A 27,323-nucleotide genomic window follows, 5' to 3' on the forward strand; every position below is an offset into this window, starting at 1 on the left:
CTCATGAAGGATTGAACTGAAATCATCATCAAGGCCTCTTACACTTCTCATGTTATGTGTGAAATTTTACAGTTGTATTTGGGCTCAGTGGTTCACCAAATAATATTCCGGAGGTACAAAAAATGCATTTTTCAATTGCTTTATACTTGAGAAACACAACCAAATTCATTATCTGATGCAGGTATGAAGCGTTGAAACGCAGTATGCAGCATTTCAAAATCATGTTTTTAAGGTAATTGCCACACTTGTCCCAGCACTGTATCTTCAGTCTTCTTAAGAACATACATTTGAAGTGAGCCCACACACAATCCTCAAAAGATAGTATTTGCAAAGTTAACTAATGAGCAGAAGAGATTGTCCATAATCAAACTCCGCACTTGATCCTCCCTCCTATGAACAGCAAACTTACGAGTAATTTGTCATAAAGAACAGGTCTGTGACAAGTAGAAAAGGGTTGTCTTACAGTTTAAAAATAATTAATGTAGCCTTTGCCATTTTCTGAATTTCCTGCTGAATAGAAAAGCATTATGATCGTGATCATTGTTCAATGAAAGTTTTATTTAAATCTAAATGCACCAGTGTCACTTTCATAAACATCCACTGTCAAGGTCTGAATTTAGCTCACCAGTGCACCCCATGGCCAGGCACCCAGAAGCCCAGGGCTGCACAAAGCATGTTTAGTCTGCCATTGAGAGCACTGATGACGCGCTGTTCAGTTCTCTCCCTGTCTTATCCCATTCCATCCTCCCCAACAAAGGTCACAAAACAGAACTTCGTGTCTTCTGAGCCTTGGCTCTATTCTTGTTTATTTTAATCGTGTGTCTGACTTGTACTTCCTATTACTATGTCCCTTGTGCATGTTCCTAAATCCAAAATTCACACTTTCCTAGAATAACTCTACTTAAAAAGGGGGGGGCTTTATCATTACTGTTCCAACTCTGTAAAATAAGTTATATTCCTTATTTAGTGGTTGACTCATATTTACCCTCTGAAACATTTAAAAAATCATTTCCTGATGGCATTACTGGCAATCCCTATGGTTTCTCAGGAGCATTAATGCACAACATTTTTTCTTCTAATGGAAAACATTTATCATACAGAGCTTGAGGTATCTTCAGAGCAAATAAAAATTGGTCTGTGTCCCTAATTTTGCGCAACTCAATTTTCCATAGTGAGCCATAAATAGGATGTGAGCCCCTCGTATGAAAACCAGCCTGGAGTTTATATCTGAAGCAAACACTCTAAATTAGTGTTATAATTCCCTTTTCTATTCTTCGTATACCAAAACTGCACCTGAAATAAAAAACTGAAGTGTACTTTGGGGTGGGCGTGTGTTTGTGTATGTATGTGGCATGTATAACACATGTATAAATCTGTAAAGTAAGACAGCAAATTGTGTCACAATTTTTTAAGTTGTGATTGTGAGAGTTGAACTTTAATCAGTACTTAACATATTTGGAATAGTCAATATGGGCTATATAAGCAATGCTGAGAAGAAAGAGAAATGAAAGCAATCCATACAATGAAGATGAGATTATATTAACAGGAGATATGATATGGTACATCAGTCCTCTCTGCTGTCTGAACTTCGATTAGCTCTCATGCTCTTCCTTCCCTCAAGAAGAAGGCTACTGTGAGGGAGCCATGGCCTTCACATCACAAGCCCCGTGGGAGTATGGGGCAAACAATTCTACTTTTCCCTCTTCCTTGAGATGCATTTCAAAGTATGTTTCTCTAAACAGGATGCCAATAGATATTGACGATAAAAGAATGCAGTGGTCAAATAAACTGATGAAATTCCGGGTAAATCAAGTTTGTTAATCAACAGATCCCCTCAGAACTTTAATAGGCTCATGTGGATTATAAATCTCTCAGAGCAAAAACCAGTATGCAGCATCCCCCAAACTCAGGGAGCCTTTTCTCATAGTGTACCCTACAGCATTGTGTTCCATATAACATAGCTGGAGAATAGTGCATTCAAGAATTAGAAGTCTATTAAAGATTAAGAAAGAGACAATAAATGGTCAAGATGCCAGAACAAATCAGGAGTGAGAAGGTGGAAATAGGTGAGCTTTTCCAAATTCAGAAGCTTCTAAATTCTGCATGTAACATCTATATTACACATAGGCAATAATTATCAATGGCTATTAAAATCATTAGGAAAAAAGCTGATGTGAAACTTTATAACAGATCAAGCTGACACCATCTGAACCCAAGGATCAATTTTAGTAACACAAAAAGAGAAATAGACATTGTGTGCCATGTGATGAGATGCAATTTACAACACCATCTATGTATATTGTTTTCATGTCAAAAAATAAAGCCTGTATCTAATCAAATTTGTATTCCCAGCTATCAATTTACAGGAAATATAGGGGCAGAAGAATATTTCAAATGACACAATGGGAATGCAATCAGGAAAATCCAGAATGTGGGGAATATGTCAGAAAAAAATTGAACCTGTCTTTTCCACAAATAAACAACACAGTTCTTATGACTCAAGAGGCATTTAATAAAACAAACAAACAAACAAACAAAAAACCCAACCCAGTCTTTTTAACAATTGTAAAATTTTTTAAAGGAGGCAACAGAACTTTAGATTAAAAGAGACTTCAGAGACATACCAACCAAATGCAATATATGAAATTATTTGGTTTCCAATTCAAACAAACTGAGGGGAAAAAAAAAAACATTTATGAGACAATCCAGAGAAATCCAAATACTGACAGCATGATTTTAAGTAACAACTGTTAATTTTTTTTTACATGTGATGATCATATTGTGTTTATGTTACAGAAAAAAAAGAGTCCTTATCTTTTGGAGAAAAGTATTGAAGTATTTCTGGGTGAAATGATAGGATGTCCCGGATTTGCTTTAAGAGAGCCCAATGCAAGAGAAGAGAGAAAAAGCACTGAATTAAGATTGGCTGTGGGCAGATGGGGTTCACTAAACAATTCTCTCTACTTTTGAATAGGTTTGAAAAGTTCTATAACATTTTAAAAGTCTATAGGCTTCCATATATTTGGACTACAATATTATAAAGGGTTCTGTTATTCCAACAGTCTAGCTTCTATATATCTGATATAAATGGAACACTGGGGCAATAAATTAGAAGCCTCTTTTGGATGCCAACTATGTTTAGATCAATTTTAATGCAACCGTATGACAAGTCATTGGCTAGGGCATGTATGGGTTTATATCTATTTAGAAAGATACACAAATTGTGTGAACCTATGCTATAAAATGGATAAGGTTCATTTGAGCTTATAGCTACCCATTAAAAAGAAGATAGATTCAGGTATGGTCTTTGCTCTTGCCTAGAAAATCTAATAATATCTCCTATGTAAAACAGAATTCAGGAAATATTTCATTTTATAGCCTCTGTGTATCTGTCCTTTGAAATGAGTTAAGGTTTTCTTGGAATTTGAATTTCTATTCTCCAGTCTTTTAAATTTGAGTTCATTTAAAGCTTAAAAAGTAATATTTAAGAAATAGGAAATAAAAGTAGTATAACTAGTCCAAAACTACCAAAGTAAATTTCAGGTCATAATAGTAGTAGGTTTCAACATATATTCTCAAATGAATAAATGAATTAGTGAATACTTAATTTGAAAATTCTAATATAATTAGAGTCATGAGAAATCACTAATTTGGAATTTTTATGTTTAGAAAGGACATTAAAATTTAATTTAGCCTAATCCTTGTCGTCTTAGCAAAAACAAACTGAAAATGTAGCCAAGATAGGATTACATTGCAGGGCTTCTCCTGGTTGGCCACTAGCATTATTTGACCTTGGGTAATAACTTTACCTGGAACTTCCATTTCCTTATTTGTAAACTTGGGCACTTGAACTAGATAGCAGTCAGCCCTCGACTTTTTCCCACCATGACACTCAGAATGACATTCACTCCCATAGATTTACCCAAATTATAGGCTGCGTCACAGATGAAACAGGCTGTAAATTACTAGCAATTCCTAGGCTAACACAGTAACTTCAAGCTCTTTACTCCATGAAAAAGTATGTCAGAATGAAGTGAGGGAGAGAACTGTTATTATGAGGAAAACTAGAATTTTCTCTAATTTATAATGATACATATCAAACTTTAGTAGTTTACAAACTTTAGTAGTTTCTCTATTATTTCCAACATAATACTTGGGCCACTTCTCAATACTGATAAAAATAGATGAAGGTACACATATGCTTGAACTGAAAGATTTCAAGTTTCTTAGAACACTAACCTTTTACATTTTAACACCAAAAACTTCAACATTTGCGTTTGTTTTTAAGGTATTTCAAGGTGATCTATAAATGCAAACAGCCAGGCTGTGGAAAACCTTTAAAATTACAAAAACAACATAATGTATGGAGTACTTACTAAATGCCAGGCATTGTTCTACATATTTTGTATACATCTCTTATTTGATTCAATCCCATACCAATCCAAAATGGTAGGTAAACTATGAAATAGGAAAGCAGGAGTCTAAAATAGAGACAAATCTAACTTGGAGAAAACACCACAACTCAGGAACACAGAAAGCTGAAGAAAACTTCCAAAAACCATAGTTACTATCTTCAAAGAACTATTTAAGAGACATTTCAGCCACAAAACAAGATTCCATAAAATAGCAGCTGTAACAGGAAAAATATCTGAAAATTTTCAGTATGCTAGCTAGTATTTTTTAAACAATCAATGGAATAGTAGGAGTTAAAGAACAACAAAAAAATCCCCCAGAAAATAGAACAAAAATGTGAAGAAATGGAAATAGATGGAAAATGAAACAGAAAAATCAGAGGATACAAAAGGTCCAATTTCCAACCAGCAACAGTTACAGTAAGAAAAAACTGAAGAGAAGCAATTATTTTTTTAAAAAATAGAATATCTCCCAGAACTGAGGGAAATATATCTCTAAAGTGAAAGAGCCTAATAAATAGCCAGTAAAAATGACTTTAACAAAAGACCTCACTGAAGCATGTGATAAAATTCAGATGAGGGGACCAAAAAGACAATTCTAAAATTATCCAGAAAGTAAGAACAGGTTACAAACAAAGAACCCGGAATCGGAAAGGCATCCAACTTCTCAATAGCAACCCTGGAAAGTGGAATCAAACCCTTGGCAACAGGCTGGAGGAAAATAGTTTTGTATTCTAGAATTCTAAGCCCAGACAAATTATTTTAAAAACAAGTGTCAGAGTAGAAAAAATAAAATGAGAAGGACATTTCAGCTAATCTGGAAAAAATTTCCTTTTATCAGACTTTTTCTTAGGGAGGTCCTGGAGATATGTCCAACCAAATAAAGGAAAATACTACAAAGGGGAAGCATGAGACTGAGGGCACAGAGGTTTCAACACAGGAGAGAGAAGGGATGGCCCTGGGTGACCACGCAGAGCAGGCCTGGAGAGCAACAAGTCCATATTGGAATAGAAGTACAGAGGACCCTAAAGGCAAAACTTCCAGGAAAGAAAATGAAGCAGATAGATGTTGACTATATTGAGTATGTGTAAAATAATATTGATAAGTTATTGAGAGAGGCATAGGAGCTTTGGAGGAAAACATGGCAAGGAGTAAGGGAAAAGGTATGCAAATAAAAAACAAGGCAGGTGGTTAGTCTCAGTAGGACGGAATAGCACAGTCAATCACATTTGGAGTAGTTTCTACACTTGCAGTTGAGTTTTCTCCACCTAGAAAGAGCTTAGTTCTCACAAATGTCCTTTTCCAATCTTAAAGTGTTCACGTGTCATTGTAAACATGATTTCTCTGAAAACTACTCAAAGTACAAAATATATTAAAGCTATTCCAAAAGAATTAACTTGTCTATATAAATGAGAGTGAACACATTTGAAACTCCAAAATCTGCTGTGAGTCATAAAAAACTTTTATGAACAGGAGATTCACAGAAGGAGGAATCTAAACATCCAATAAAAATGAAATGATATTAAATCTCATTGGTAATCAGAGAAGTATGAAAGAACGAGTTACCATTTCATGCCCAGCATATGCGCAAATCTTAGAAGCCTAACAATGCTATGAGCTGGGTAAGATCTGGAGGAACTGGAGTTCTCATATCTTGCTGATGATAGTTATATTGTACAACAACTTTGGAGCAAAATCAGTCATCCCTGGCAACAGTGAAGACATCCTTACCACTTCTAGGTGTTATACTTGAAATAAACTCTCATTCATGTGACTAAGGAGATGTGCATAAAAAGATGTTTATTGATATTCACTTCTAATAGCAAAAAAACTGGTAAGATCCCCTAAATGCTCCTTAGTAATAAATATACTAAAATTTTTTCATTGAAGTGAAATAATATATAGCAGTTTAAAATGAGCAATTTGTGTCACATGTATGAATATGAAAAAAACCAAGCTGCAGAAAGTACATATATATTTAAATAGCTATATAAGTGTTAAAAACCAAAAATTATGATATTTTGTTTTTAGATATAAATATGTAGCATTATAAAAATGTAGCGGTAACATAGACACATACTGTGGAAATCATATCCACCAATTTTAAGATATTTGCTAACCCTGAGTAGGAAAAACAAAGGAAAAGATATGGGTAAGGGCCTTTAGCAGTATCTGTAACGTTTTATTTCTTTAAAAAAGCAAAAAGGCAAAGATCTGAAATAGATACGGCAAAATGGAAACATTTGTTAATTGCATGTCTAATACATATTTTCTATACTTTAGAAATTTTCAAGATTAAAACTTTCATATTAAAAAATGTATTAAACTACTACACACAATTGTGTGGTTTTATTTGAATCCTGAGTCAAAAATAAACTGTAAAAAAAATACACACATGTAACATTTGTGAAACAACTGGCAATCTAAACATATGACTATATGTTGATATTATGGAATTAATTTTTTCTTAGGTGTGATAATGATTTTAAAAAGAGAGCCTTATCTTTTAGAGACAAATACTGAAATGCTTATGGATGAATAAATGCTTATAGATACTGTTTAAGATCCGCTTCAAAATAATACAGTGTGTATTGGGGGTAGGAGTCTAGAAGAAACACAATTAGGCATAAGTTCCTGATTTTTTGAAGTTGAGTGATCAGAACACGAGTGGCTATTATATTCTAATTTTGTATATGTTTAAAATTGTCTATAATACAATCAGGTAGACAAGAAATATGTCAAATTCAATTTGTAAATAATCAAAACAAATTAAGATAGTCAATCTTGGAGTCCCTGTTAAGAAGTAGGAACTTTTCTCAGGAGGCTGAGGCAGGAGAATGGCGTGAACCTGGGAGGCGGAGCTTGCAGTGAGCTGAGATCACACCGCTGCACTCCAGCATGGGTGACAGAGTGAGACTCCATCTCAAAAAAATAAATAAAAAGAAGTCGGAACTTTTTCTGAGTGCACTGAATTAAATGACATACAGGTCATCAGCCTCAAGAATAGGGTAGTATTTTCATGACTCTGAATTTCTCTTAAGGCTCTAGAGACCAGGGACTTCTGAGCACCTTGGCAAAAAAGCCAACTTTCTGGGGAACTGCCTGCCTCACAACCCTACCCACACTAAAAGAGTTTGCCCCTCATTTTGCTGAGAGAAGAAAAATCAAATTCATTTCTCTGCCAGCTGAGTAAGGCAGGAAATCAACCTAGGAATTTTAATGCTGCATTTACTTCTTACTGGTTCAGTAGAGGGAAAAACAGCTGTTAAAATTCTTAAGCATACAAGATGCAATGTTTTTCTTTGAGCCAGAGAAGGCAAGCAATTAAACCTAACACACCCAAGCTAATTAGTTCTACCTGCTTCTTAATAATTATGTTATTACCAGACTTCTTAAAAATTGGCAACCAATTCTTTTTAATTTTTAATTTTTTTGTTGTCGTTGCTTTTTGAGAAAGAGTAGGACTATGTCACCCAGGCTGGAGTGCAGTGGCGCGATCTCAGCTCACTGCAACCTCCACCTCCCGGGTTTAAGCCATTCTCCTGCCTCAGCCTCCCACGTAGCTGGGATTAAAGGCACCTGCCACCATGCCTGGCTAATTTGTGTATTTTTAGTAGAGACGGGGTTTCACCACATTGGTCAGGCTCTCGAAATCCTGACCTCAAATGATCTGCTGGCCTCGGCCTGCCAAAGTGCTGGGGGTACTTCTAAGGTCTACAAATGATTGTTTTTTCCTCTTTATCAACTACAAAATTATGAGATGTCAAAGAACTTACAGACCTATTTTGGTTTGAGAAATTGATATTCACAGTATTCAGGACAACATGAAACTTTTTTCCTTTTAAAAATGAGAAACATTATTTTTTAAATACTTATTTGTTGGAAATGACATTTGCTAAGAAACCAAACCCTGAAACATCTTTCCGAACCGCAGCCACAGCCTTGCGTTTGTCACTCGTAAATGATTATAATCTTAAAAGTACAACATAACATACAGACTGTGTTTTGTTTAGTGCAGATATTAATACCCTCGGGTGTTCTTTTTACATTTAAGTTTGTTATAAGAATAAAGGTTCCTCTTCCATATTTATAGAAATTAAACATTTTTAGGAATTATACAATTATAAAATTAGGCAGTTTGTAAAACAGAAAAATTGGGCCCTTAAAGTACCAAAACAGCCATCAAAAGAGAACATAAAGCCAGGTGTGGTGGCTCGTGCCTATAGTCCCAGCTACTGAGGAGGCTGAGGCAGGGGGATCACTTGAACCCAGGAGTCTCAGGCCAGCCTGGGCAACCTACTCAGACACAGTCTCATGATAAACTGCTCTATTCCTTTACTCCTTGGAGCCATCTTTCCCTATGGGAGATGACTTTATGTGCATACAAATGATACATACCAATAATCTAGCTTTTGATATCTGTGCTTCCTGACAACATCTGACCTGTGACTAACACTGGATCCTAAAGAAAGTTTTTTTTTAAGACAGTCTTGTTTTGTCACAAAAACTGGAGTGCAGTGGTACAACCACAGCTTACTGCAGCCTCCCAGGCTGATGTGATCCTTCTGCCTCAGCTCCCCAAGTAGCTAAGACTACAGGCACACTCCGCCATGCCTGGCTAATTTTTTGATTTTTTTTTTTTTTTAGTGATGAGGGGGGGGGGGGTCTCACTATGTTGCCCAGGCTGGTCTTGAACTCCTGGGCTCAAGCAATCCTTCCACATCAGCCTCCCAAAGTGTTGAGGTTATAGGCATGAGCCACTGCACCTGGCCAAGAAAGCAGCTTCCTTTCAATTGTCCACCAGGTGACATGAATTCCCAAGTTTATACTAAAGCCTCCTCTTAAGAAGGAGCTATGGCATTACCATGTAATTAACTCCTCTTTAATGGAATCGGCCATCAAGAGCAAGGATCATGAAGACTAGCATCAGCTACTTAGTGGCCAGCAGCCTCAGCTCCTATCAGACTGCTGAGAGCCACTACATACGTGTCCCTTAAGAAGCCTATTACCTCACAGAGCAGAAAGACACAGACAAGTAGAATAAAAGCAGAATATCCTGCTAAGTGGCTAATGAACATTGTCCACAGGTGGACACCATCTCAAAGACTCTTCAAAGAGAGCAAGCTTCCAGATGTGGTGGCCAAGGAACACTTGAGAGAGGAGAAAGCACATGAACTGAGCCTCGAAAGCTGCCCAGGGTGTCAACAGGAAGAGATGGCTGTGGCTGCATGTGGCAGGCCTTCTGGGTGGAGTCTGCAGCCATTGCAAAGGGGAGGGAATGCAAGATGTCACAAAGAAGGGAGAGTTGTCAAGTTTGGCTGAAAAATGTATTTGTGCAGGTGAACCAAAGGGTAGGGGGGATGAAAAAGGAGGTTTGGGAGGGTCTTGAATGGGAGTGTTGGGAGATTTAACTGCAGGAGGTGAGCTCAGCTATACTGGTGATCAGGACCCTTCTATGGCCTGTGTCAACTTGCACACCTGATTTTACCCGCACACACTGCCACCCTCACTGCCACCCTGAAACGAGAGAGGCAAGTCCAAGAGCACAGTAAGAAGGAAGCTATGTCTCTCTTGTTTTTGCCGCCTGTAATCAGCCCACATTTAGCCAATAAAATTTCCATCTCCTTGATGGACAGAGCATTCATTTTTTGTCAGTTAGTAGTGGGGATGTCAGAATGAAAACTGATTTGAACTTCTTATTCATTCATTCTTCAATCAACACTGAATGTCTAGCATGTGCCCTGCCCTGGGCTGGACACCAGGAAAATCACGTTGAACAAAACCTGGTCTCAGCACCATGGAGGTTTGTAGTCAGGACAATCACCATTTCACAGCATAAAGCTGTTGCAGTTTCTTGAAAGTTAAACAGACACCTATCCTAGTCCAAAAGAAATATAAACATAATTCACAAAATCCTGTACAAGAATGTTTATAGCAGCTTTATTCAGACTGGCCAAAAATTAGAAATATGCCAGATGTCCATCAACAAGGAAGGGATAAGTAAACTTTGGAATATTCATCAATAAAACATAATACAAGGGAACCAACTATGGGCTCATGCAACATGGTTGCCTCTCAAAAATAATATGCTGAGTGAAAAAAGCTAGACACCAAAAGGTACAAAGTGTTCCATTCCATTCCATTCTAGAATCAGCGAAATTCACCCATGGTGATGGATTGCAGAGGAGTCGCTGCTTTGAAGGGGAGGGGTTGACTGGAAAGGGGCATATGGGAACTTTGTAGGGTGTCAGAGTGCTCTGTGCCTTGATATTCTTCCCACAAAACTGACTGGACAGTAGACAGTATCTGAGCATTTCCCCGTATGTAAATTATGTCTCAATAAATAAACTGCATAAAGCAAACAAGTGAGAAAATATGGTGGAAGCACGTGGCCCTGGAGCCAAGTCCTGAAAGATTAAGTATGGAGTCATGAGGTTGAGAGTAAAAGGTGGTGGAAAGAATATTTTCGACAGAAGAAACACATGTACAAAAGGTTGGGGATGTGGGGGTGCGTAGCCTTCCACACAATGAACAGAACTTCCTATGGCTGGAACGCGGGATGAGAAAGGAGAGAATAGCATGAGCTGAGGCTGAGAGATCGAGGTGCAAGCATATCGCCTCCTGTGCCTCATGAAGAGTGAGGGACTTCCAGCACATGGAGGGTTTGAATAAGCCCTGGAAAGCTGACGCAGAAAAGCTCTAAGAGGTCTGGATACCAACCCTTATCCACGGGACCGAAAACTGGCCTGGGGGCTAAACAGAGCTCTATCTGAAATTTGTTGTGTTAGATTTGGGTTTCAAAACACAACCCACGTGGCAAATCATGCTAGGATATGTCATTTGAATTTCAACTGTTCCAAAGGGAGGAAAAATGTATTTGAAGGGTGTGCCACATGCAGTGAGTTTATTTCAATATCCCCTGACATCAGTGTTTTTTCCAAAGTGTATTTCAAGGAATAAGTAGTCTTGCAAGATGCTGGCCTCCAAAGGTGGATGCTGTGGTTAAAAGGGTTTGGGAGGGGCCACTTCTGCAGATTCACAGTGCACAGGAGCACAATAGAAGTTTGGAAAAAGTTGTGCCGTCCCAAAAATCAGCACTTCTCAATATTATTTGATTATGGGAAATTCTTATATAATACCTAATACTAACATCCAAATTGTGGAATAATTTTTGACATGTGCTGATTCACGTGATACCCAAATGAGGCATAACAAGTCTCTCTGGTCACCAGAGCAACCACTTTAGAAGCAGCCCAGTGGCTCGAATGCACCAAATGCACTTCCTAATCATGTACTCCTTTCTCACCACAAGATATAATAGTAACAGTGGTAACAGTACTGTTTATTAAGTGCTCACAAAGGTCTAAGAGTTGTACACACATTGTTTTATGTAATCATCATACCACCTCCAAAGTAGATACTATCAGAAATCCAACTGTAGAGATGAGGAAAGTGAGACACCAAGTAAGTTTAAACACCTGCTTAAAATTTCACAGATAATAAATGACTGAGCCGGAATCTGAACCTAGGCATAATTCCCAAGACTTCCATCTTAATCACTATGCCAGCCTGTCATCTCCATTGTCCAGTATAAATAAAGTGCACTTGATGTGTTCATCCATTCTTCACTCAAGTCCCTCACTTAATAGTGAAGTATCAATAAGTGTACATAAGGCTCATTACATTGGAAAAGTGTGTTTTCAATCAACTTTTACTGAAACTTGGCTGCAGGCAATGGGGGTTGGATTCATTATTTTTTCATCTTTGAATGGCAGTTCCTCACAGGAACATGTCTGGTCTGATTCAGTTCTTGGTCATTCTGGTCAAAAATGATATTGCTAAGCATTTCACTCTATGTAAATTATGTCTCAATAAATAAAATAAATTGGATAAAGCATTTTAGAGTCTATTGCTAAGCAACATCATTTTTGACCAGAAGAAACTAGGGTTTGTTTCAACCCTAGTGTTTTTTTTTCTGGGTTAGTGTTAACTCAGTCATTTAATTATCCCTCATGCAACATATTTTCTGAAACTTTCCTGAACCATACATCCTCAAAGTTAGCCAACAGTCTCTCTAAAGAAACTGAAAATAGTCACCACCAGAAGTCCTGTAAGTTTGTTTGAGAAGATCAATGTTTTACCTTTAAGCCCACCTTGTTTTACACAAAAAAGAATTCAATTGTGTGTCTATCCTATGGTAGAGGGGGTGAAGGGACTGGCTATCATAGTAGGCAAGAGATTGAACCTGACAAATATATTCATCTTACCTATATATCTATATCTCTTACCTGACAAATACAAAGAGAAAATATTTTAATTTACTGGCAGCAGCATTTGAAAAAAACCCTCTGTAGTCTTGCCAAGACCAATGATGACTTCTACCAGTAGCATACTTTGATGTAATTTTTCCCAGTACTTTGTTTGCTTCCAGCCGACAGAGTTCAGATTTAGGCTTTTTGCTCCATATTCATGAAGGTAACAGACTCATAGCCAGCTCATCAGAGAAAGGGAGCTCATAAAGACAAATTTAGTATTTGATTTTTTTTTTTACCATGCTTTATCTCAGACTGCTTGTTTAGCATAAACCAAAACATTTTAAAAACCAAATTATGTAGGTAGTTGAGTGGAGTACCCTAAAAGAAGGCTAAGCACCCCCCTTGCTGTATTACCTTTCAAAGTGGATGTGGTTCCAGTCCACAGACCCGGGGGAGATGTCCATGTACAACTGCACTTTCTCATACTGGAGCCTGAATGCAAAATATGGCTGCATTACCAGATGCTGACTAACAGACCATCACATTTTGGCCAAAATATTCATTGTGTTTTTTCCCTCCAATTTCCATGCCAATGAAAAGTACTTTGCATTTGCAAAACTTAGTATTTTTTAGGGCTTATGCTGAACAGAAGCATCAAGCATCTAAAAATATAGGATGTGCTCTACTTGTGTCTAAGATGCCAATCTGGATACATTAACAAGTAATCAAAAATAGTACAACTTTTTGATAGGAATAAATCCATCATGAACTCGAAGTTTAAACTACTCATTGGAAGTAAAACAGCTTTGAAAACCTTTAGTTTCTTTAAAGAGGGTTCAGTTTTAGTCAGATGGAATATATATTAAACTTCCATGTTCTTGTTATAAGAACATTCCAAAAACAGAACCATATGAAAATGAATAAAGACAACACAATATACACACATCTAAGGGTTTAGGCTTATATAATTTTAAGAATGTTTAATAGCTCTATATTTACTATGCTAAAATTAGAAAAAAAAAAATCCATCATAGTTAAACAGTTAACTGCAAGGGCACATCTGAAATGACAAGCACACAAGCTTAAGATCCTGAACACGCAGATTCCAGAAGCTTTTGGCAAAGCCAAGTATGTGAAATCTCCTTGACTTCTGATGTCTCACTATCCTATCTTCTGCCATCTGCCTCTAGCAAATGTCAGTGTATTCCCAGGATGGAAACATGCCTCCTTTCTCAATCATTTCTACAAAGGCTCCCCAAAATATGGCCTCTTGCAGTTGAAAGTGACTGCCCTAAATTCAGAGGAAAACACAAAGCCATGGGCTTCTCTTGGTAATTCAGAATCAAGAATTCCCCAACTAAATGATCAGTGACTAAACTGAATGAGGCGAAAACTTATAGACTCCTATGTTGACAGCCCAGTAAAGGGCCAAACAGTCTTTGAGAAATGGGAACTTCAAAACTCAGAATCCACAAGAAAATCTTAAGGCTTCTGAGGACACTTTAGAAAACAGAACATAAAATCACCTTTTCATCTGGGGTTTTGCATGAAGAAGTCTTTGAGCATGCAATTCCTGTTTTTTGTTTCTGGTGGATTTATGAGACTCTTAGAGTGCAATGCCCTTATTGTAGTGTTACAACATTTATTCTGTATGATTAATTGATTGCAAATCACTGCACAGGGTGCCAAGATCACTGGTAGGAAGTAGGTCATTAAATAAAATCAAAACTCTGCCAATATTTTGCTTGTAAATGGTTCTTCCAAAGCCTTACAGCACCATTCCTTAAAAACAGCTTCCATTCATCAGAGAAGCAGAGTCTTCCGAATTTCTAGTGGATGATCCAAATATTCTATATTTAATACAAACATTCACCATGTTACGTTTTAGAAAGAAAAAGCCGTAGTGTAATAAAACTTGTACAAAAAGAGTATGGAAAAGAGTCACTGTGAAAATAATTAAATTTGAACAGCCTTACTATGAAATTGTTCAGCAAAAAGCTCAGAAACCTATCCTGCATAACTACACGCTTTGGAAGCCTACATTTTTCCTTAGGTAAATCTTCAAACCAAGCATTAACATTTCAAATTAAACTGAATTAATATCTTATCCAGAAAGAGAATGGATACTGTGGCCCCTTATTCAAGGAAACTCAACAGTGATTTATCGTGGCAAATTCACATCTCCACAGATCAAAACTAGGGCCCAGGCTTATTTATCATCTGGTCAAAGGTCTGAGCAGAACAACTCTTCTTCCTTTGCTGTGTCTGAAAAGTGACCCACTAAGAACACAAGTACATTTCAGTCAGTCTGGGGTAAAGTAAAGGGATCTATTTCTTAAGATTCAACCACACTTCATTTTAAGTTTGCTATAATAAATATTTGATGTTTCAGGCAACATTTTAAGGCTGATAACTAGAAGGCCATGCCAGGGAAATTGGTTCACATTCTAGGAGCATATTTAACTAAACAAATACTAATTGTTTTTGCCTGGGGAGATGCACTGAACTGTTAAGTAGGATTTAGCAGAAGAAAAAAGAGTTTAAGAAAGTGTTTCATTGATGTTGAACTGGCCACCCACGCTTGATGTCATGGTATTCAAGCTACTTTATGGTTAAAAAAGAAATACCCCAGTGAACAGATAAGCTGACTAATTGTTATTGATATAACAATTAAATGGTAAATGTGTCATCTTCCTACAATGACAGCACTGGATTCATTTCTAAAGCTCAGGGTACCATAAAGCATTTTATGGGAAACACATTTTAACTTTTTAAGTTCTCATCTCCTATGCATGGCCATATGGGGGCTATATGTATACAATGTTCTAATGGAAAAATAACTCATATAAAGAGATGCTCTCCATTAGGGCAAATACCTAATGCATGAGGGGTTTAAAACCTAGATGATGGGTTGATAGGTACAGCAAATTACCATGGCACATGTATACCTACGTAACAAACCTGCATGTTCTGCATATGCATCTCAGAACTTAAAGTAAAATTAAAAAAAGATGCTCTCTAGAATTGAACAAAAAGTACTATGCCAAACTGATACATATAGTACTATACATTGATAAACTTACTCTAATACTAATGAGGCAGAAGAAATGTTTGTAATTTTTTAAGTCTACTACTAGGAATCCAGTAGGATATTAAAGGCAAACAATCTTATAGTTACCCCAACATTTTAAGAATGCTATCTAACATGCATCCATATTATAAAAAGTTTAAAACAAACACTTGAGCCAGTTAGCTAGCCGGAGACACTCATCTATCCTGCCTGTGTTAACCACCATCACACACCCCATTTCTCTGATACGTCAATTTCTTTCAATGCCTCAGTAAAACAGTCAACTGTGTGGCTTCAGCTCGTGGTTGCTTTCATTTCTGTTAATGAGTGTGGACCTGGACTACTCCATTCATTTCATAAATGTTTTTATCAAATCTTCATCGTATATCAAACACTGCTTGGTGCTGGGGATAGAGCAATTAACAAGAGAGAAATATGTAACGCTCTACCCACATGAAGCTTCCTCTCTAGTGGGACAGACATTACATAAATTATTACCCCACATAATTCAAATTATAAGTGCTAACAAGAGATGCTTTCTGGTGATGCTGAACCATGATTTTTATCAATTTCTCCAGAACTAACAAGTACGACTTGATTCGGGATAACCAAACTCAAAAAGAGATTAAGGTGATAAACTAGAACAGAATTTTTAGACTTAAAATGACAAATAGTTTACACTACAATATTCCTGTAGGTTGCTTTTGACATTTTCTTTCTAGTAGGAGAGCCCACTCCGGAAACCAAAGTACAATTAGAAGTCTTCCTGGGGGTATATTTACATAATATAACCAACAAGTGTTGGATGGTCTGTAGATAAGGAAGCTTTCCATCCCAAATGGAGGTGATGTTCAGTAGTGTTGTCAGAGTATCTGACATTTGGGTGTTTATATCTGGTTCTAAAAATGTAATTGACTTACATAACTTGTTCCAGTAGACAGAGGAACAAAAGGAAGAAGCAAAATGCTGTGCTATCAGAGCTTCATCCCCAAAACAATTCTGGTGATCCACTGACAAACACCTCCTCTGAGATTGATATGGAAAGATAGTTACCCTTTTTATTCTAATGTATTTCCAATCTGAGTAAAAAATTTCCCAATTTACAGCTAATTATTTTATATTTTAAACTATTGGCTTTCTAATAACGTTTAGGAAACACTTTCATTTTGTTGGCAGGCAACCCCTGAATCGCAATCGGAATACATTATTTCCAGAATGTAGGAAGGAAGCTGATGCTCACTGGATCCCCGGGACATGCCAGGCATTTTTTTAAATAATTATGTTAACACTTCCTTCCCGTTTGTACAGATGGGGTAACTAAGACTTAGGGATCACACGGCAGTAGGAGCCAGAGCCCAGGGTTTGAAGCAAATTTCTCTTATATCAAGTCCAGTATCCCAGGCCAGCAATCCGGGGACATGTGTCAGGCTGGCTGCTTCAGAATCAACTAAGAAGAATGTTAGATACACAAGTTTGCAGGCTCCAGCCAAGCCCTGATTCAAATCACAATCTCTGAATAGAGGAATCTGTATTTCTTTTTTTTGTTTGTTTGCTACAGCAAACTCTGATGCATAGCCAGCTATGGGAAGCATGATTCTAGCAACAAATTCATATCCATGTATCTTACTTCTCATTAGCTGCACAGTCAGAGGGTGGCCCTCCTCAATACCATCACAGAATTTGGGGAGCTGGAGTTGGGGAGAAGGGTTTCTCCAAGTTTTAAGCCTCCGGCCTTAAACTCTGTCTGGTATATTCAGCTATCTCTTTCTGAATTTATGTTTTCAGAGACTGAACAAAAAGTGAAAGAGAAAAGTTGTCTCTTTACAGAGACAGTAACCATCATTTCACAAAATCATTATAAAGAGCAAATGAGATCATGAATTCAAATCTGCTTTTGAATGGCATGAAATGCCATATAATATTGCACTATTAATTCACCCAAAGGTGAACATTCCAAACAAGGAGGAGTGTAATTGTCACTCCTCAACTTAAGTGGAGGAAAAGAAAGTTTGGAAACCAGCCTCTAGGGTAGACAAACTACAGCCACCCGTTTTTAGAAAGTTCACTGGAACACAGCTAAACTTATTATTTACATATTGTCTATGGCTGCTTTGCAAGCTACAATGACAGAGTTGACTACTTGTAACAAAGATCCGATGGCTTGCAAAAACTAAAATATTTACTATAGGACCCTTTAAGGAAAAGCGTGCCGCCCCCTAAGACAGATGGTCATATTCTTCTTAGGCAAACATGAATCAATGGTACTCAGCCGAACATTTCACATTTTAAGCAAACCTTAAAAACAAAATCTGCATGGCTGGAAGGGGAGAAGACAGTCCCCAGATTCTAACACATGGAGAGAGTGATGCTTCCTTTCCTTTGCTGAAGTCGGATTATTACCCCATCAGTCAATGTGATGGATGGCAGCAAGCCTCATCCTTCAGTTATGTTTGGTATATAAATTTCCCCTCCAAACCCAAGCCTTAGTCTCTTTGGGAGTAAAGCCACATCATACTAGAGAGGTCACACATGTAGCCCATAGACCACGTGTGTGTGTATATGTGTGCATGTATTATTTTCTTCATTTTTAAAGCTCAGGATGGCCAGGACCAGGCCTAGCCTCTGATGCTCTCTGGAGCATTCATACCATGTGGACTCCCACACTTCAGCAGCTTGTCCAAACTAAACTGGAACCCAGGGTGGAGATGAACAGACATCCGCATGGCTGGCTGGCTGCCTCTGAATCCACCCACCTGCTGGTTTTGCTCTCCTGCTGTGTCTTAGGCTCTGTGTGCCGAGGCGGGATGGCCCTGGCCCAGTTGGCTCACATAGCCACCCTGCCCCCAGAGAAATATGCAATGAGGAAGTTGGCAGTAAGCACTCCTGGCTCACCAGGCTCTACAACTGAATGTCATCTTTCCTTTTCCTGGTATAAAATCTGCAAAAGGCTAAAGTCAATCATCTCCACTTGTCAATGAGAAAGATGAAAATTAAGCCCTTGAGCCCAATACTTTATATTTTTGTCATGATACAGATTGCCAAGAGCAAGCAATATTATAGTTTCCTTTAAAACATCACCTAACATGATAGTCACGATTCTAGAAAAAAAGAGTCGCCAGATGATTTCCTCATTTTGATTTCTTCAGACTCCTATATGTATCTCTGGATAATAATTTGATGTTGTAATTAATGTCCTCAACCCTTCAGCTTTGTTTTCATTTAAGCAATCCCAAATAAAGGCACGTAATGTCCCTCCCAATCAGAGTACTCACAATTCCCAAAGCCCCTTAGTTAAGGCCTAGGCTTGGAAATAAAACTACAAGTAGGAAATGAACCTATAGACTCAATATTTTCTGCTCTAGTTTCATTAAGTAGGAAATGGACTTAATATTCCTGCCTTAATTTCTATGTGTTGAACTAGGCTTGATAACAGACATCAATATCTATCAATATACACATACAAATATTCATCACAATTTTACTATTTATGTAATTATTTTTTTTTACAAAATTCAATTCACTTCCCTTACCAAATCAAAAAACTAACAATGTTGTTATAGTTCAACTTTGGTATATATAAAATTAAGGCTTTTTAATATTAAATTAAGGCTTTCATGACACCTAAAACTATGGTAGGGAGAAAAATCATCATTTTGTCCCCTGTTAAGAGCTGAATTGTGTCCCCCCAAAATTCATATGTTGAGGTCCTAACCCCCAGTAGCTCAGGACGTATTTGGAGATAGAGCTTTAAAGAATAAAGTTAATTGAGGTCATTAGGATGGTCCCTAATCCAATATCACTGATATCCTTATAAAGAGAGATTAGGGCACAGATAGGCACAGGGGGAAGACCAGGTGAAGATGCAGGAAGAAGGTGGCCATCTCATCTGCAAACCAAGGAAAGAGGCCTCAGAAGAAACCAATGCTGCCAACACCTTGATCTCTAACTTCTAGCCTCCAGAACTGAAGAAATAAATTTCTATCGTCTAAGCCCCCTAGCCTGTGGTACTTTGTTACGGCAGCCCTAGTCAACAAATACATTCCTCCTCTTCAAATACACTCACATCATAGAAGTTTATGGTGTCTAATACCAGTTTCAATTTCCGGGAAAATTGCCTAAAGTTCTTTGGGCAAAGCTTCTTTCCACATAGATTACACAAGTAAGTCAATTTCTGAATTATGAAATATTTTAAAACATGAGAAATTATCCTCTCACTTCTTAAGACTGTTATTTAAATACTAAGTATGGCATAGGTTTTCATTTGGAAATTTTCTATTTTCTTGCCTTACATAAAAAACTTGTCATTGAAAGTTTAACACAGCCGTCTTTTAAAAAAAAAATTATCAAGATGAGGTATTCTAAGTACAATGCTTTGAATTTTGAAAATAGTTTTCTTGGCACCAAATTCTAATATGTAGTAAAAGGAAAGAGAACTCAAACTTAATAAAGTTACTTTTTTCCCAGTATCTATATTACTAACATAAAATTTGGCTTAACTTAAATTTTATCATATGCATAACAAAATCATAATGCTTTAACTGAATTGAAGAGAACTTTTGGGAAACCTGCAAATATTGAGGTATACAGAAAAATATAACTGAAAAGGGAGATTAGGATTTCAGATTTTTATACCATAAAATGTTTTCTCTGTTAATGAAAAAAGCAAATAACATATAGATGCATTCAATATATAGTTCTAAAATGTTAAAGCTAGGAGAAAAAAAGTCACAAGAATAAAATGTTGGGTTTTTTGTTTTTGCCTTTCAGAGTAATGCTGTTGGGCATCTCATAGGGCCGATTACATAGCAATTGTCCCACAGAGACTATTGTTTAAGGAAATTCAAATATTCTGTAGTCTTGGCTGGTGTCCCACAGAGGAGTACAGAAAAAGTTCTTAAACCAACCATCTCTTCCACTACAAATAAAATACCAATTTGGATTTAATGTTTGAACATCCAAGAATTTTGTTGATGAAATAACTTCTAAAACTGGAAAGTAAAGTTCTTTAAAGTGCTATCTTAAAAAATATTTACAGATAACGTGGGGTTATTATTAGGCAACATTAAAGAAACAATATTTTTAAGAAAATGTCCCTTATGGGAAAAAAGTAAAGCTAAAGAGTATTTATGATACTGAAAATGTTCAGGCCCCATGCAAGAGTTGGCCACAGCAATCCAAAACATTTAGAAATATTTTCCAAATGTTACTATTAAAAAGGGAAGGAGGGGAGAAAAAAAAACAATAAAAACAAAAACCTGGTCTTTAATCATGAACATCCCACTAGGCATTACCAAAGGATTAGATTAGTTCTATATCTAAACCAACTTCTTTAAAAAGTACAACTCATGGCTGGGTGTGGTGGCTCATGCCTGTAATCCCAGCACTTTGGGAGGCTGAAACAGTCAATCACTTGAGTCCAGGAGTTCAAGACCAGCCTGGGCAATATGGGGAAACCCCATCTCTATAAAAAAGCCAAAAATTAGCTGGTCATAGTGCAAGTCTGTAGTCCCAGCTACTCAGGAGGCTGAAGTGGGAGGAACCACTTGGGCCTAGGAGGTGCAGGTTGCAGTGAGCCAAAATCATGCCACTGCACTCCAACCTGGGCGACAGAGTGAGACTCTCAATCTCAAAAAAAAAAAAAAGTATAACTCAAAACAGCTTTCTAGAAATTAATAATTTAGGCCGGGCGTGGTGGCTCAAGCCTGTAATCCCAGCACTTTGGGAGGCCAAGGTGGGTGGATCACTTGAGGTCAGGAGTTCGAGACCAGCCTGGAAAACCTGGCAAAACTCCGTCTCTACTGAAAATACAAAAATTAGCCAGGCGTGATGGTGGGCACCCGTAACCCCAGCTAATCAGGAGGCTGAGGCAGGAGAATCACCTGAACTCGGGAGGTGGAAGTTGCAGTGAGCCGAGATGTTACCACTGCACTCCAGCCTCGGCGACAAAGACTCCTTCTCAAAAAAAAAAAAAAAAAAAAAAAAAAAAAAAGCAATTAAGAATGTATAGTGTAATGATTGACAGCATGGGCTCTAGAGCCAATCTTCCCAGGTTCAATTCCTGGCTCTGCCATTTACTAGCTGTGTGACCTGGACAAGTTACTTGACCTTTCTGTATCCCAGCTGCCCCTCTCAAAGGACAGAACCATCTCAGTGGGTTGTTGTGAGTATTAAATGAATTTCTCCATGTAAAACCTTAGCACAGTGCCTGAAATTTGATGTGTCATATAATTATTGGTAGCAGGGGTGGGGGTAGAGCAATTCAGAAACCAATCACAATTAGAGCACAAAAATGTCTGCTGAGGCTGTACTGAACAAACCAACAGAAATTCCTATCTAGGTGGTATCGAAACACATTGGAGAATTGTATTTATATGCAATTTTTCCCCATCAGCCTTACTGTTGCAGAAATTCACATTTTCATTGATCTGAGCTGATCCTCTATCCACAGTACCGGACTAGGCAAAAGGGCAAACCATTCTTTAAGATGTTACCTGGAACAGTTGACCTTATGGCCTAACAATGAAAGAGTGACTGAAGCCTGAATGAAATCATGGTTAAGTGCACATTTAGCTAAAATACCAGCCCACAACATTATAGGCAAATTATGTTAGCCAGATTACGGTGAACTATGGAGATCCTCAGTAGTGGTCACTGATGGCCACTCACCCAGATTCAGTAGCAAAACACAGAAGAGGGGACAAGAACACTGCCTCATCCTTGGTTCTGGCACATCAACTGTTACCACCCAGTACACTCTGGAGCCTGCTTCTTCCTGTCCGGCCCCCCACAGTCACTGTCCCCCAAGACCATGTGTGGCAAGCACCCACGGAGCCTAGCTAAGGCCATCACCAGCGGCTGATGTTGTGTTACTGTCAATGATGAAAGCTGGGAAAGCTCTGGAGGGTTTGAATAATTTTATCTAGCCTTGACCACTCTTTTAAGTGTATATATCCTATTTTCAATCCACTTTCTTATCACCGCCTATTCTCTGACTTTCTTTTCTCCCCTGTAGAAATTGCTTATCACGAAGTAAACAAACATAAATAAGGTTTTTTGACTAGTTGCAAAACTCCAGTGGTGAACAGTACACACAGCATTTCTGATGTAATCCCTACTTATATAAACCAGGATGTTCCTGAGAGATTTAAGCCAAAGTTGATTTTCCTCTCTCCTGTCAATGTCCTGAGCGCCCTTGGCCTACTCTGGACATACAATTTCTTAAGCGTAAGTACATTTCTCAGCATTTCCTTTGGCTCTAGTTCCTTACATGTAGATAGACTTGTTTTGTATATAATCACTGTTTATTTCCTTAGTACATTTTCTATCTACTGCAAGTATGCTGCCAAATGGTTTAAAAAGTTTTTACTCTGAAGCACAAGTCAATAGAAAAAGATGGGAGATACACAAAAAGTAAAAGAGACGTGCTTCTTTTAAACAAAAGCTGAATGTGGTTTAACTCAAACTGAGTTTCGGAAATATACCAAAGCCAATATGTAAAACCATGCTGACAAAAACACATGAAGCACTGTAAATAGCACATTAATGAACCAACACAGCAAAGCAACATGTGCTTAGAAAAGCATTCTGCAATGTGCTCTCTATTGTAGTAAAGTTGCAAGATAATAAAGAAGTTACATTTTTCTAAATTTTGCTTGACCTTTTATTTAACCTGAACTATTTCATCATATTTTTTCTTTATCTAAAGAATATCTGAAACAATACTTTAAAAAACTATTTCATTCTCTCCTATACACTGACAAGAAGAATGTTACCATAGTGACTTAAGTCATGTAAAGAATTAGCCACTATTAAGAATCAACATCTTTTGGATCAGTAATAAATCACCTTATAAGCAGTGTCAGAATTATTACTCTTGAATTGGGAGAAGCCAAATACCTTCAAACTTTTTTGTTGCTGAAAAATTATCCTCCAACTGACAAACTAAGAATATATATTAAGCATAGAAACAAATCTGTATCCAGTTCTGAAGACTTCTATACTACTGCTTGTCTTATGTTTCTGAAACATTTTGCTGTGGGTGATTTATTTCACATCCATGTGGCCAGCCATTTGTTTATTCTATTGCATACCATCTGCTTTTCGGTAGAGAGGTTTCAAGTTCTTCTCATTCCCTACCTCATATCCCACAGAAAACAATTTATAATAGACATAGATTTAAATCATTCGGATTCATGTGGAGCTGGTAACACGAGCTGCCTTTCATTTATACTTGGCAAATGCTTTAATGGGATTAGCAAATTGTGTTATTATGAGGTACTTATAGAGAGACAACACCTTTTTTTTTTTTTTTTTACAATGACAAATGATGTTAACAGTTTCATTTTGGGTGTTTAATAGCAGTACAGAAGATTTCACTAACGTTACAGGAAATTGCCCTGATAAAGTCCCACTACCAACCCTATTGGTATCTTTTATTTCTGAGTGTCAACATAGGTGTTTCAGGATGTAGTGGGGTCCACAACAGTGGGGAGTAAATATCAACTTGCTTCACTTTTAAGAGGACATTATCATTTTAACCCACACATCTAAAAATCCTGTCTGGTTCTTACATGTTGTGAGCATTCTCTAAGCCCTATGACCATGGTCTCACTTGTCTAGGTAACTTACAAGCAAAAGCTGTCCCCAGACTTCCCCAAAGAAAAGTGAATGCCGCAAACTCCAGCTCATCAGTACCAATTTATTCCCATGCTAGGGAGGACTTTGATTCACTCTACACAAGAGCCAACCATTCAGAGGGACAACTTCTTGTTCAAACTATACAGATGACGTTTAAAGTGTTAATTACCATTTTTACAAGAATCCTTGCTGCTTTCGTGGAAAGGAAGTATCTGATGGCCGGACCCAGCGGCTGTCCACAGTTTGTGACTGACTTTCGAAGGCTGAGAAGGGTCCATCTTGAGGTCTACTTGATGTTCACTAGTCCTTACCAAGTCAGAATGAGATTGAGTTGTAGGGTAAGTGGCATCCTGATGGATAACTGATGGATTCGGTTTGTTGAAAGTGTTAAATGACATTTGTACTAAAGCTTCATTGATGAAGAATGAGTTTTCATGACATAAACTCTCAGATCGATTAAGTTCCATTACCTGTGTAAAGAAACAGAGGAAAAGTACAATAACTTTTCTAACTTATAAAAGTTTCATAAAGTGTTTATTCCTGAGAGTAGCTTAGGAATCAAGATTTCAGCAAAAGTGAGGTCAAGATTACCACTTCTTTTCTCCCTCCCCTCCCCCATTCTCTTTTAACGAGCTAGTACCAAAAACTTCAATTTGCTATGCATGGCATATCTTTAACAACAACAAAAAAAGTGGCGTTCTACAACATTAAAATGTTTCCACTTTATTTTAATCAGAGAAAGTAGCAGTTTTTACTTTTGCTAAATAAAAAAGTTGAAAACATATCCATATATACATGAGGAGTTTGCAATAAACATAATTTAGCCAACTTAAAAGGAAAAACAGATTGCAACAGAGATCTTGTAAGCTTATCAACTTCTACAACTTTATGCACTATCAGTAACAAAACATACATGCACATAACACAGGAAAATAAACTCCTGGGACCAATGGGATTGTCAGGCATGGTTAGAAAACATGCAAATAAGTAATTCTTATCAGTGAAATGGATTTTGAATTTACTATATCAAATTTACAAAGAGAGAAGAAGCTCAGCATAACAGAATAGTATTATACTTGCTAAATGCAGTGCCTATAGTATATATTAATAGTTAATTGATCTTCTAAAAGCTACATCTACATATAACTCTTAAGACAGATCACATAAAGAGAGTCCTTCAAATACTGGAAAAAGAGCACACTCACTGAGTGTGCCTCCAGGACAAACCCACCCTGGCCCTTCTAGGACAACTTGATTCTATGTTCCTTAGGTAAGGGCGTCTCAGGCAGAGTACAGTGATCCCATAGGACTTGGGCCCTCACATTGTCCTTTTTTGTTTTTTTTTGAGATGGTGTTTCACTCTTGTCACCCAGGCTGGAGTGCAATGGCATGATCTCAGCTCACTGCAACCTCCGCCTCACGGGTTCAAGTGATTGTCCTGCCTCAGCCTCCTGAGTAGCTGGGATTACAGGCGCCCGCCACCAAGCCCAGCTAATTTTTGTATTTTTAGTAGACACGGGGTTTCATCATGTTGGCCAGGCTGGTCTCGAACTCCCAACCTCAGGTGATCTTCTCGCCTCGGCCTCCCAAAGTTCTGGGATTACAGGCGTGAGCCACCACACCTGGCCCGCACTGTCCATATTTTAAGTCAAAATGGATATGCGTTATCTCTGAAAGCTTCCAGCTTTGGCTACCTACAAATTGAAAAATCCTCATGAGGTCTTACACAAAGACCAAAATGACAGATGTTTGGTTAGTGTCCTAGGAGCCCCCAGGCCCACCCCTGTCTTTGAGAGGCTGCCTCACAGCACCCCAGAAGGTCCATACCTCGGGGCCACCCGGAAGGAGCACCGCGGGCAGGCTCCTCTGCCGGCCGTGCTTCCAGTGGCCCAGCAGGCTCTGCTGGGCCCGCATCCTCGCCTGCTCCCTCTCCACCAGGCGCTGGCCCTCCCTCAGCCGCTCCAGGCTGTGCTGGTACTCCTGGAGCTGAAGGTCCAGCTCGCCCCGGCTCCGCAGCAGCAGCTCCTCCTGCGACTGGCACTCCCGCTCCCGCTCCTGCAGCCAGCTCTCCCTGGCCGCCTGCGCCCGCTGCTGCTGGTCACACCTGCGGAACCAGCGCCGCTGCTCCTGCTGGAGCTGGTGCTGGAGCTGGTGCACATTGGCCAGCTCCTCATGCTGCCTGTCCGCGTCGCGAGACTTCTGGTCCTGCAAGGGGCAGCCTCGGAGGACAGAGTGGCCAAAAGACAGGCCCTCCTGCTGCTGGAGAAGCAGCCTGTGGATCTCAATGTGGCTGTCCTGAATGGTCAAGGCGGCCTGTCAGAGCAGACAGAGGAAAAATCACTGAACACAGGCTTCCATGGTTATTGTTTACCCTTTCGGTTGGAACTACCTCGAAACACAAAACGCAGGCCCGAATTCATTTCTATTAATATTTCTGGCCTTTTTCTAAGTTACCTCCAAAGGCAAGATTTTTGGCATTCCAGAGAGGCTTGTCTACATCTGTCCTAGGGGTAGGACCTGTGAATTTATAGAGAAAAGAAACAAAGCCCAAAAGCAATATCATCCTCTCCTGTGGGAAGGTAGTTTGCTGCTGGTTGTTGGGTGATAGTTAAGCGAGTCTTCTGAATACGAAACTCGGCACATAAATTCACAAGGCTGTGCATTCCTGTCCTACATCTCACTCTCTTGCTGAGGTCTCCCTAGCCAATCATTCATGGGAACTTAAGAATCCACATAAACCTAGTAGTATCCTTTCTTTGAGTCCCAAACCAGAAATTACTTGAGCTACACTGCATTATGAAGACATAAATATAAAAAACAACTATTTGGAGACTTTTGGTAAATAATGTTTTTATAACATAATGCCTGAGAATAGCAGTTAATACCATTTTTAGGAGATATGCAAGTGGCTAAAGCTAGTCTCATTACTGTTATATCTTTGTATTATAT

General features: G+C 38.3%; 1 protein-coding gene across 4 annotated transcripts in view; it reads right to left on the bottom strand.

The window, feature by feature from the left end:
• Positions 1–27,323, bottom strand: part of ARHGEF28 (Rho guanine nucleotide exchange factor 28) — a 306,206-nt gene that overhangs the window by 5,762 nt on the left and 273,121 nt on the right. For 3 of the 4 annotated variants that reach the window (XM_055254426.2, XM_055254425.2, XM_055254427.2), the window contains 2 exons: positions 26,202–26,687; positions 24,544–24,844 (listed from right to left, as the gene is read on the bottom strand). In XM_055254426.2, coding sequence (XP_055110401.2) covers positions 24,544–24,844; positions 26,202–26,687 — 787 coding nt within the window. Of the gene's footprint in view, positions 1–13,081; positions 13,160–24,543; positions 24,845–26,201; positions 26,688–27,323 lie in introns of all 4 variants that reach the window. The other variant, XM_055254424.2, reaches the window with a different exon arrangement.

This window comes from Symphalangus syndactylus, chromosome 18 (genome assembly GCF_028878055.3).
Source record: "Symphalangus syndactylus isolate Jambi chromosome 18, NHGRI_mSymSyn1-v2.1_pri, whole genome shotgun sequence".
NCBI lineage: Eukaryota > Metazoa > Chordata > Mammalia > Primates > Hylobatidae > Symphalangus > Symphalangus syndactylus.